This window comes from Scophthalmus maximus, chromosome 16 (genome assembly GCF_022379125.1).
Source record: "Scophthalmus maximus strain ysfricsl-2021 chromosome 16, ASM2237912v1, whole genome shotgun sequence".
NCBI lineage: Eukaryota > Metazoa > Chordata > Actinopteri > Pleuronectiformes > Scophthalmidae > Scophthalmus > Scophthalmus maximus.
Window position 1 is genome coordinate 8,996,736 of NC_061530.1, and position 13,265 is coordinate 9,010,000.

Consider the following 13,265-nt stretch of genomic DNA (forward strand, 5'->3'; position numbering starts at 1 on the left):
TTCATTGAAGCCGCGTGATGACAGTTTCTTCTGTGCGTTACATTCAACAAGAACACACCGTTGCAAATAGGAAAGCGGAAGCAGAACACCTTCAACCTCCCTCCCTCCCTCTCTCCTCCACCTCTCCTGTACCTGATGATCTGTTTGGGTATGGACGAACGCCGTCGGCTCAGTATTTTGGGGACGCAGGACCGCCTCCGAACGGCTGACACCCTCCTGGGACTCCTCTGGCCCTTTGGGGGCACTGTGTTGACGCGCTCAAAGCGCACCCTTTTGTCACTGAACACCCATTGCAGCGAGAAGATGGGGAGGAGACAGGGAGGCAGTGGGGAAAAGCAGAAATAAATGAGGCAAAAATCAAAGAAAAAGGAGGGAACAAGAGAGAGAGAAAAAAGACGTCAAGATTAGTTTGTGTTAAATCAGAATGGAGACCACGGCTTAGATCAGTTAAGGGTTATGATGCAGAGAATTCTTGAAGAGAAGACATGCAGAAGTCATAGGAAAATAGCCACTGGAGAAAATCAGCGGAGAATGGGTTTCGAAAAGATAAGTGTGTATGTGTGTGTGTGTGTGTGTGTGTGTGTGTGTGTGTGCCTCCTAACCTCTTGATGGACTGCGTGATGGAGGGCTGTCTCTCCAGAGGAGGTCTGAGGTAGTTGTTTGAAGTTTCCAAGGCAGCGATGCAGGTCTGAGGGTTTTCCCCTGGCATGCTGACACTGCGCAGGCGCTTTACTGGCTGCAACACACACACACACACACACACACACACACACACACACGGACACACGCACACGTTTCTATCATTGGTAATACCCGTAGTTATTCTCCTCTGTTGTGAAAAGCGTTGGTGTGGCGCTTTTACCTGCGTGTGTGTGGCCGAGTCATCCGGTGTTAGCTGGATGGTGGGGATGTCCAGTTTGAGCCACGGTGGCTTCTTCCGCTGCAGGCTGCTGTTCCTGCTGCCCAGCTCATCCATGCTCGCTGCCTCTACCTTCGCCTGCCAGCTGCATGACACACACAAGCAAAGTAACGGTCAAAATATGTTCACACACGGCGGTGAATGGAGTTTTATAGCAATCGGCTATGACCCATGTCTCCACATGGTGCTGGCATAGAGGGTGTAGACATGTGCCTGAGTAGATGAACTGCTTAAGCCCACTTGTTTTGGATATCCAGAGATAATAAGTAATTTCAATAGAAAGATTATGTCTGTCTAGAATGGCTTGTAATGCGTTTAATTAACTTGCACAGGGACATTCTTCCAAATGGAAATATCAAACCTTAAATCAATACAAAACAAAACAAAATCAATGTGTGTAACACTGCTGTGATTCGTGTAGAATAATCTCAGAGATGAATCATTCACGCTGCTGCGGCAGTCGCTCCGTCAGCCTCTAGATGGTGCTAGGATCATCCACAGCAAGGCTTTCTTGTTAAACTCTGACAGACGCTCAACAGGAAGGTGGAGCAAGAGTGTCAGGCCATCCTTTCCATACAGGAACAAGTGGTCTGAGAGCAGCAGGCAGAGAGATCCTGACAGATGGAACATCTGAGGCACACACAGAGGGAAAGCCACAGAAGACGCCACAACATATCCTGCTGTTTGCTTATTAATGAGTTCATGGGTAAAGTAAGAAATATGGAGAGTGAAAGGGGGTTTCCTGCCTAACCATTTCACTGGAAGTAGGAATAGGATACATATCTTTCCATTTCTATTAAAATCAATGAGCTTCCCCGATGTAAAAAAAGTCTCTTATGTTGCAGCAGAGTATTTCAGGTTGTTACATCTCAGTTATGTGTGCCAAGGGGAAGTCGATAAGGACGGGCGAAGATGACAATAACTGGATAATAGGACATCTGCATGCGGCGCGGGTGAGATGTAATGAGCGAACCGCCGACGAGGAGCTCCTGTCGATCTCAGCTGGGATTCTTGGCTGGGAATAAAAATTACAGGCTTTCCCTCTCTTGCCATAAAGCCAATCAGCTGAACAATAATCTGTTCCATCATGCATAGTGCCGGAGCCCATATTCAGACTTCTAGCCAAGGGATATTCAACACGGGCAGCTGGGGATCGTCTTCATACACACTGACTCGGGGTGTGCTTCTTAAGAAGAATCGACACACACACACACACACACACACACACACACACAACCACAGTCACGGGTGTCCTACATCCTTAAAGTGAAAATCCTCCTTTACATAATCCTGTACCTCCGCTCTCACACAAACTGACTTATCTGTTTCGATAGTGATGGCCTACATTTTCTTTTGAGGCAGTGACTACAGAGCAGGTGCGAACTTGTGGATGCTAGTCGAAGGTGGGGGTCTGGACAAATAAAGAGGATAGGAGTGATAGAGCGAGAGCAGGAGCTGAGCATGTGTTTCAATGCAGTTTAAAGAAGTCTATAAATTAAAAGTTTACATAAAAAACATTTAACGTTGAAGATTCACATGGAATTTCTAAATTCTTGTCCGCCAGAAGTCGAACAATCTACCTTTGGGGATCCTCTGACTTTAACTCAGTTGTCCCCATGCAGGTTAAATGTTTTGATTTTGTCTTTCAAATATCTTGACAACTATTCAATGCATTGCTATGGATTGCAGATATTCACGACCCCCCCAGACGAGGAATCTCAACAACACTGGTGAAGCCCCTTGACATGTCCTTCAGCTCCGCCGTGTGTTTGACATGCGAGGTTTGTAGTGATACCTTTGAATATTGGATATATACTGCCGTGACATTCAGTACCGAACTGTAATAACTTGGGTTTATCTATAGCATCAAAATTTCACTTTGTCAAACACTTGACCAGCCTCAGCTGCACTAAATGAAGCTGTTGCATGATTTAAACTGTTGTGAATTGTGAGCATGTTAAAATGCTGACATTTGCAATAAGTTCAAAGCTCTCCCATGCCAAAGTACAGGGAATAGTTTTGTTTCATTAAGAAAAATGAATGGCGTTGAAATCATCTGACAGCACCTTTAAACTCTGACTCCCACACATGTACTGTACCTTGCGTAGAGATGTCAAATTCTCTTATTAGCACATTTTGAGCGTTTATCTGTAGATGCACTACACATAAAGTATAAATATACACAAGCAGAGACCATGCATGGTGTTTCGCCTCGAAGACAAATGTAAAACTAGAGGCAGGCCACATAAAGTTGACTGCACCACGTCAGTGTTTCGGTCTCTCTGTGGTCACGTGTTGGAAGCCTGCGCGTTCTCTTACGGTCACAGAGGATAAACACACCCCTGCAAATAGAAACCTTTACCAGAACAATCCTTGACCGCATCCTTTTGCTTATTCCGCAGTGACCATGCACACACTGCCTGTTTGTGTGCACACTGACATCAACACGGCCATTCCAAGATGTACGTCGACAAGAAATATCTTGGATATGGACACCAAAGCCTAAACACACACTCAGTGTATAAAGACTAACTTGACATTTCTTCAGTCTCCCACATCAGGTTTTTTTTTTAAATCCTCCATACGACTGAAGGGATGCAGTGTGGTCCAAAACCAATCTCCTCTTTTTTTTCTTCATTTTGTTTCCAGCATTTGTCATTCCATGATCATGATCTCTCGCTTTTTTTTCCTTCTTTTTCTCTCCAGTTGGGTTGGCAGGCAGATTATGGGCTGTAATCCGTGTGCCGTGCACCACATGACACCGCCCTGCTGTCAGGCCTCAGCGGCTCATACCAGCCCCGGACCCGGACACGGATCGTGTCATCCGCACCTGGCAGGAAGTGACGTCTCGGGTGCGGACGCATTCATTCTCAAAGCAGAAGAAATGAAAGTTACTGTCATCACAGAATCATCTTATTGGGAGTCCAGTAATGTCAGTATTTGTTCTACTCGTGCTGATCATTTAGCACAAGTTTCAAAAGTGAAAACATTCTTTAACAACCGTCCACACCAACACTGATACTGTCAAGGTATAGCTGTTGCCGTCTGAGAAATATCACAGGAAGTGTGTGAACCTCGTGCAGCGGCGCTGCAGCCTGTTGTTGTCTATAGGGGACTGTGGCAGAGTGGCAGGGTAATCGGATCCTCTTTACATAGGGGGACATCTCCCGACATGCCGGGGCAGAGCAACACAAAGGCATCGTTTTGGCGCAGAAGTCAGACTTGTACCGACACTGCTCCCCGACTCTTTGCTCTGTGATGTCACGGGGGCATTGGAAACTCACTGTGGCTGCATGCCAGCCAGCTACGACGTTCAATGGACCTTTATGTCGACTAGTCCAAAACCCTAATCTCTGCCGTGTATGCTTTTATTCTCTAAACCTCTTACAATTTCTGTCGCCTGTCACATTTCTGCTCCTTGTAAGCACTTTGACGTTAGGTTTTTCTGAAAAAACACACAAGAGACTTTCTGCTCAACGTGTAATGTGCTGTCAGAATAATATTTTGTACAACGTTGGGTTTTGCTGGGTAGCGGGTGGCTCAGGTTAATCTGTGTTCCATTATACCTCGGATGTCACCATGGAGCAACGGCAGTTGCCAAAATTGGCCTATTTATTGTGAAATCAGAACAGCCTTAGTTACTTTGGCTTCGTTTGTTCAAGCTCCGATCAGGAAGCCAGACACCTACGAAGTTTCAGGTCCAAACATATTTCATTTTCATTTGGCAGGTAAATGATGTATTAGGGGAAGAGTCATGCTCTTTCCTTAGCCCGGCACCACCCAAGGGAGGTGGTATCAGACTGACAGCAGCAGATTCGGCCCGGTTAGGTTTGAACTTCATTACGCTGACGTTGCTGTGCTCTAATAGGAACTGCAACCTGCCCAACAACACCTCTGGGCACATTTTAACTTTAGTGTTAACCTTTTTTTTTTTTAGGACGTTGCTTTCAGAAGTTGTGGTCATGGGAACTGACCAAAACACAGCTTACTGTAAGTCTTACAATTTAGATGAAATACCCTGCACACATGGGTTCTTTTAAATCATGCCACATGTCATCAAAACTTTATTTGTTTCAAAAAAACAACAACACAAGGAAGGCAATTCTATAAAATATATATATTAATTTAATGTTATGTACATAATGAGTATTATACATGGCTGAAACTATGAAGGAGAATTGCATAAATATATAAACCTAAGTCTTCGTCTGATCTACGCATGAAAATCCTGCACCTGGAAGCTCCTAAAATTGCCTGTTTTTTTCTCCATCGTCCAGTTTGTTTGGATACAACAAAGCATGAGTAGGTCACAGATATTTAAAGTGAGTTATGCTGTGTGATTTTACCCTCCTATCTACCAACCCCCACCACTGGACTATGTCTGTGGGCCCTCATCTGCGCCAGATGTTACAGTACAGTCATAACACAGTGGGTCATTTCCTTTCGGTACGCAGAGTCCTGTTGTACTATGCATTTGTGTGTGTGTGTGTGTGTGTGTGTGTGTGTGCTACCCATACAAACACAAATAACTGATTAAACATCTGCCACAACAGCAGCAGTTATGTCGGTTATCAAATGGAGAGAAATAACATCAACACAGAAAACCTGGGAGCATTTATCATTTCTTGGCCAACATTTCATCTAAATTGTAAATGAACTCTTGTGGCTTCCGGGACTCGACATGAGCCTCCTTTTTATCATTTCATCAACTGTTTCCTGTAATGATACTTTACATCGTTTACAGAGGGGGGAAAAAGCAATGCTCACTCCTCTTATAATGTGTTTACCTGCAGTCATATGCAGATTGTAGAAACTCATGTTATATTCTACAACCCTTTTAATGATTTGGGAGCACAACAGAAGCTTATCTCTATTGAAAGAAAAATGTTGCCATATGGCATTGTTGATTTTCCACTGTCTCATGTAGATTTATCTCTAAACTCTGGAGGAAAGTCATTTCTTTGAATAAGCAGCGGCATATACGCCACAGGCTTTATGGAGTCTGTCACAATGGTCGGCGAGTACGGATTGAGGGGGAAATGGAAAAAAATCATATTGTAAATGTTAATCCTCCTCAGTAAAGTCAGTGAGAAAACCAGGGAGAGGGTTGGGGATACAAAACCCTCAAAGGCTTCAAAGGAATTTTGTGAAAGGAGGTAAGAGGGTTCTAGGAAACGTGGTCTCAATTTGAAGACACACAGGCGCAAAGATGTGGCTCGTACAAAGCTGTAAATCAGCCCGACTGTATAGTCTCCTTTTTATTTAGCATTAATTGTTCCAAGGTGTCACATTTGACAGTGTTGTAAAGATGCCAACACATCCTCTGTGTTTGTGTACGTTTCCTGTGTGGTTTTGCACCGAACATGTGTCTAACAGCGTGGGACACACACCAGCCTCGCTGCACAAAGGCGAGAGTCGACGCGCAGCAGCACAGTGGCTGATAAGACTAATGAACAGCTCAGTGTTGTGTAATCTGTGGCAGCAGGATGAAACACACACACACACACACACACACACACACACACACACACACACACCACAAGACAATCGAAGTCATGTTAAGATGGCTTCAACTCATTAGGGACCCGACTGTGCGTGTCTGTCGGTGGGTTATGGAGGGATAATAAAACACACTATAGTGAAGGAACTGTCTGGTATCGTGTGTAATTTATTATTAAATGTCCACATGACTTCCTGAGTGTCTCAAACATAAAGCTTCACATCCACTTCAGGGCAAAACCATGCAGTGCCCTTCACGCTGTGCTGTAAAGCGGTCTCTTTCAGTGCCATAAAGCAACTTCACGTGTCATCTTGTGGCACTGTGGGGGAGGGGGTTGATTGTGATAATAAGCCTGTGATGTCACTTCCTGATATCTTCCGGGCCTACAGTATGTACAGTATGTCTTGTTCTTACTTTACTTCTGGTTTATCACCCCGATGAAGGCCAGTGTCATGCAACGCTTATATGCATTTATTTATTTTTAATCTTTGCATTAGCCGGCCTAATAAAGGCTTTTAAAATTTTTCCACATCAACAATGCTGTGGTATATTCATTTTTTTTGCATAAAAACTGCAAGATTAGACTGATTGTACAATGTCTTTACAGAAAAATATGAATGTAATTTCTAGGATAAATGACGCCTGTTATTAGGTGCCACGTAGCCACGGCTGGCCATTGAGTGGTACTTTCATTCACACCACACATTGTGGGCATTTGTGGAATCATCAAGAATTACCCTGCAGCTTTTTGCAACCGTCAGCATTGCTGAAATTGTGGTTTCTAACTGTATCGAAATTACTAGAATTAAATTGCACAAATATGAGCTCTGAGGTCGGGTCTTCGTGTGCTGCGACCGGTGTCCAACCTGCCTCACTGTGTTTGATAGGTAATACCTCTCACGTCCCTGTTAATCACCTTGCAGCCAAGTTCACCAAACTGAATTCTGCCTGCCATGACCACAGCAGGCACCATGTCCACGGGGCCTGCTGTGGTCATGGCGTCGTGACCACGGAGCTCCGGCTGGTTGTACTGGTTGTGTGGCCAAGAGGGAGTTGATAAAATTGTTTATGAATCCATCCTCTGCTGCAGTACAAAGGTTCCCCCTGCAGCCACTACCCGAGACTCACAAAGCGTATATGAAATATTTACACCATGGGGAGCAGGCCGCATAGAAAGCTGTAAACTGTAGTGGGTGTGTGCATAAATGTTTGCAAAGGCTGCCAAAGAAAAGTCAATGCATAATTCAGCTATCCAATCTTGATCAAACTGCAGTTCAAACGCATTCAAACACGGTGGAACGTTAGCAAGGCAAGATAATAACTGTGGTGTAGAATGATAGAAAAGCATTTTTCATGCACCTTCCTCAGGAACGGATCAAGGTTTTCATAAAGGGCTTCATAGTGACAGACTTGTGTTCTCACTCCAGCAATGTGTGTTACTAGAAAAGGGATGTCAGCGTGTCATATGGCGGCCACAACAACACAGGATTTAATTGATTTGAACTAACACATAAGATGTTCAATGTAAAATGTGCTTTTTATTTGCGGTAGCTAAACAACAGGATGATGTCTTTAGGTCCCAGACGCTTTTTACAATGTCAACTGGCAGCCTTAACTTTATTTGAAGGTTTTCCATCAATAGTCTCATATACTGAGGTGCAATATGACGACGGAATGTGAATTTAAGAAACAATATTTATGGAAAGATATTCTGCAGTTGAATTTTTTTGATATATTTCTTCAATGTGGACACCATGAACAAAATTATGTTTTTCTTCCTACATGTCCCTTTGGCTTGATAAATAAGGGAACAGCAAAAGAAAGCTGCTTATAAATATACAGAGATAAACAGTAGCACAGACAATAAGAGCAGAGCAGAGGTCAGGCGTACATGCTTTGTCTGTCCCTCGGCACAATAATCTCTCTCCATTATTCAACCGTAGAAAACGGGAGAGGTTACATTGGCAACTTGAAATCAGGGCGAATCTCCAAATGTAGATTGACATGTGGCCCGCGGGGAGGCTGCTTTCAAATGTCACAGGCAGGAAAGCCACCTAGACCGGCGTGTGTTCAAAACCTTCAAAACTTCACACCTACACACAGTCTGCACAGGGAGACAAGTCAAAAGAAGAGCCGTATGATCTTTGACTCGGCGCCTGCAGCAATCTCTGCACATGAAATGTTCACAGGCAACACCAAAAATATTTTGGCACCTTCAAAAGTTCTGTGTGCAGTCATTGAAATGTTATACCACAGTGTTAAAGCACAGACTCACGAGGATGAAGCCTCCCACTGCTGATTGGCTGCAAATGAGCTGCGATGTTGCAAGGCGCCGAGAAGAGGAAAATACAGCAACAGATGAAGAGATGAAAAAACCCCAAAAGTACAACATGCTGCACTAAGTCAAAGAGCAAAAAAAAAAAGGGAAACCATTATACCATTAAACCATTAATACACAGCTCGATACTGTGAGGAGGGAAAAGAGAGAAGGACGTATGGAAGGAGAAACATTTCTTTCTCAATCAAAGACAGTTGTCTCCCTCGCACATGCATGCCTAAACAGCATGTGACACCCATTTGCATAGTTTCAGTGCGTGGGTTTGCTGCGTGTTTAAAGGATGCAGGGACTACGCGTGCACCACACATGCGTGTTTCTGCTTGTTAACTCATACCTCTATGCATGCGGCGAGTCCGTGCGCATGTCCGTCTGTGTCTCTCCGCCAAACATCTGCATCGGTTTACCTGTTTCTGCCTCTGTGCCACGGCGTTCACGTTTAGTTTTGGTGGAGCTGCAGAGAGATAACAGTGCATGAAACCCTCCGCCACTCTGAAAATCAGTTTCAGGTAACATAAGGTTAATGAAACGCAGACGCGCTGTTCTAGACTCATTCCCACAAAAGGCTGTTTTCCCAGCAAAGTGTTCACCAGTAGCCTTAAAGCTGCAATAACTGATTATTTTTGGCGACTTGGGGACAAGCTGTTCACACATTATTGCTGACGCATTATCACCTCATACGTTGGCATGCTAAACTTGTTGGCAAACAAGTGCTTAATTGCACATTTAGCACACCAGAACCAACACCAGTGCATATTTGGAGATGCGATTATAGTTACCTGATGAATCCAAAACCAATAGTCAGTGAACTTTTTTGCTCTGTTTTGGTCCTCACAATGGTCACCAGCTAGTTGCCAATTTTGTTTTGGGCTTGCAGTTGGGTCGCTCATCGGGTGCATGGTGGGTTGAAGGCTGTTGCTGATAACAACGCTTTGAGGGGAGTCTGAAGCAAGACGACAAATTCACCTTGAAATCAAAACAATGAGCTGAAATTTGCTAAAAAGCTCCATAGGGTTGAAGGGACACAGAATCAATCTGTGCGTTTTTGACCCTTTTCTTTATAAGTGTAATCGTTTGATCCATTGGTTATATTATAATGCTGGTTACAGCAAAGCTTTTAACGACCGATTCCACAGTAGTTCATAGTGACGTGTTCCAATTAGAAATTGCGTGTAAACATGTAAACATGTCAGTAAGAGCTTTTCAGAAAAATCAAGTCGTGTTCATGGAATAACTTATTGTCGGGTTAAGCAGCAACACATCACTGGCAGCTGCAGTGAATCCAGCGGGAATGACTTTGATAGAAAAAACAAACTCTCTTGACTAAAAGATGCCGGCACACTCGGTGAGCAGAGGCTTCTCCTGGCGATTCTGATCTGAAGCCAGCACCGCCAATCATCACCTCGACTGATTCCAACAACATCCGCCCGCCAAAAAATGCCACTGGAGAGAGTATAATGGTTTCTCAGCTCCTGTGCCAGGTATCGTATCTGAGGTTGTTTTTGTCTTTTTTTCTTTTCTCAGCAGAGACATCTGGTGAAAATAACTGCAACAGACTGCAGGAGGAAGTTGGTGGGGGGGATGAAAGAGAAAGAGAAAGAGAGACACAGGGTGTGAGCAATGGCAGACAAAGCACAAAATAACTACTGACTAATGGGTACGTTCACTTGACGCAAATATTTCTTCAATAAGGTCTCTGAATTTGTATCTCGTGAATTGCTCAAATGTGCCACTGCAGAACGGATAGCCTATTTGCAAAAAGCAGACATGGAAAGACAGACAGTGAAAGGGTGACAGACAGGACGGGGGGGGGGGACGACGACAAAGAGAGCAGCTCAGCTGACCCTCACATGGAGCCGTTTTGTGACAGCCGTGTGGTGACAGGAAGGTCACCATCACAATAAGTGTCTGGTCAAGTATGTCCTCGCCTGGAGACATGAATAGGCCTCCTCAGCAGCCATTCATCCCTCCCATCATCCCTCCTTCCTGCCGTCCCTTCCACGCAGCCAGCAAACCCACGCTGCGAGCTCCAACACAACAGCTTCCTCTGTTGGCTGGCCTTGTATGAAACGACGTTAATAGTAATTGTCCACAGATGCCACGTCGGGGTAAGATAGCGGGGGGAGAGAGAGAATCGGCATCTGAAAAGAATACTTGAGAGCGCGGGGGGGGGGAATTTGAAGTCATAATTGTGGTTTCAAAGAAACAGAGAGAAGTTCTACAGGATCGTCACAGCGAAGTCTCGAGTCCCTCGGAGGACCTCTGCCCTCGGACGCCGCCGCTGACATCAAACGGACATTGAAGAGGAGCGTTGAGAGCAACGTTTACCACATAATGGGCAGATTAAAATTCCTTTTTTGACAGGACGTTTCATCCAGACCTTTTTATGTTACAAGTTCAAGATAAAGAAGGTCTGTTTCTATTGAATATTTCTTTTATGCAAACATGAACGAAAAGTTTAACGGACAAAATCTCTGCAATGGATGTGGCTGGCCAGGCTTCATATTAAATGTATAGTAAATGATCCCTTCGTGACCTCTCAGTGACCCATGTATTCGCGGACTAACAAATCCATACAGCGGTCCTACTTCTGTCTCTATCTATGGGCTGGAAAAGGAAAGTCAAACCAGCAGCACAGTAGTGAGTGTAGGACTTATAACAAAAAGGAAAGATTCAAATAATACTGGGAGTTGACAGAGTCACAGAGACTAACACAGACCAGTAAAGATCGCTGAAAATGACCCATCTGATCCCTGAAATAAAATGATTGGTTTTTGTTCTGTAAAGTAATGTGCATGTGTATGAAATTTGTATGTAATTTGTACAGGTGCATTTGCCTCGCTGATGTTTGGATTCGGCGTGGTGATGATGAACAACAAAAAGCATGACACAAAAAAACGGCAAGAGACATGATGGAAAGGCCGAGAGGATTAGAGAAATCCTTCTCCAGATCGCTGGGGATCAGGACAAAAAAAAAATCGTTCATCAAATCATTTTGTCTTTCGGGGGGGAAGGGGGTTGTAAAACTGAGCGTGAGCTGAGGGTAAGACTAACCACACAACAGCTTCTATAACTCCTGCCAACACCTGCCAGTCAGACAGAAAAACACTGGGTCTGGGGACTCTGGGCCGAGCACAGTCATGGCGACAGTTGGGATTTGTCAAATTTGTCGACTCTGAACCAAAAAGATGGAACTAACGAGGGCTGTTTAACTTCGGTGCTCTCTTTACAGTTGTCTGCATGTGTCTCTCCCATCACTTACTGGAGTGTTGATGTCACCGTCAAACCACACAATTACACAAGGCAGATCTACTGGTTTCATATTGTGCAACCGGAACCAGACAAGATTACAAGATAACTACAGAAATCTCTGTGCGTACGTACACATTTACACTTTTTCGGTTATGATGAATCATTTTGTACATTTTTGTAGTGCATATCAGCAAGCATGACTTCAGGTGTGAGTCGCACCATGCCTTTGGATTTATGAAAGCGGAGCCCCAAGAGTCTAGAGTCACGCTAGTGCCACTGCACTGATGTTCAGTAGGTATGTTGTTCATCATGATCGCCCTCTTAGTTTGATGTATAAGCATGCTAACGTTTAATATGCAGTAACCACAAAGTGCAGCAGAGGCTGATGGTATTGGAGGAAAAGTCATAGGACTATCAAATTTTTCTCCGAAGAACGACATCTATGCCAAATTTCATGGCAATCCATCCAATAGTTAGACATTTCACTCAAGACCAAAATTGACAGCCTCATGGTGGCGCAAGGGGAAAAGTCAGGGGATAAGGAAAACCGTTAGGGTTTATCTTCTGGGCACGATGAATGTCTGTATGAAATTGAAATGCATTTCATCCTATAGCTTAGGAAATATTTCGGCGGACCACAGTCAGACTGAATTCTTGCCACCAGGCTGGCCGAAAACTATTCAAATTAGCTCCTTACAGCTGGCAGCCATAATAGAACCTGCGGAAGTTGCTTTGTTTTGTGGGGCCACATGCCAAATAGTTGGGAAACAATGTCAATAGTTTACAGGTTTCCCTCTGATACATTTTTGTAAACTGAATATCTTTGAGGTTTGGACCATTGGTCAGACAAATCAAGCAATATGGAGAATTGTCCCTTGAGCTCTGCAAAATTGTGGAGGGCATTTTTTTCATATCTCTTTGAAGCCATCTGAGTGACAGCAAGAAAATGAAGCACATCATCATCCATCATAGACAGTCATCTGATTGGGAAACATGAAGTCATCATGACTAAAAACGTAAGGGGTGCCTAGATATTGCTGTCAAAAAGGCATGATTTGAAGAGTTATAAATATGCCTGGATATTCCTTTGATTAGTCAAAAGCAACCGTCACAATTCTATGCAGATCTCTCGACTGGCGAATCTTAGATGAAAGAACAACTGTGCGCAGTGGCAAGTGGCGGCACAAAACACAAGAGAGATCAACAAGACGGCTTGTAGGACCGACGGGAGAAGATCCACTAAGCTGCCATGAAAAAAA

At 44.1% G+C, this 13,265-nt stretch overlaps 1 protein-coding gene across 13 annotated transcripts in view; it reads right to left on the minus strand.

Moving 5' to 3' along the window:
- rhbdf1b (rhomboid 5 homolog 1b (Drosophila)) overlaps window positions 1-13,265 on the minus strand; it is a 28,166-nt gene that overhangs the window by 12,489 nt on the left and 2,412 nt on the right. For 7 of the 13 annotated variants that reach the window (XR_004785684.2, XM_035612890.2, XM_035612892.2 and 4 more), the window contains 3 exons: window positions 863-1,004; window positions 603-736; window positions 133-279 (listed from right to left, as the gene is read on the minus strand). Coding sequence is in view for 12 of the 13 variants with exons in the window: in XM_035612890.2 (XP_035468783.1) it covers window positions 133-279; window positions 603-736; window positions 863-976 (395 nt within the window). In the remaining variant the exon portion in view is untranslated. Of the gene's footprint in view, window positions 1-132; window positions 280-602; window positions 737-862; window positions 1,005-8,694; window positions 8,952-9,091; window positions 9,209-9,533; window positions 9,553-13,265 lie in introns of those variants that run through there. The other 6 variants (XM_035612882.2, XM_035612885.2, XM_035612893.2 and 3 more) reach the window with 4 other exon arrangements.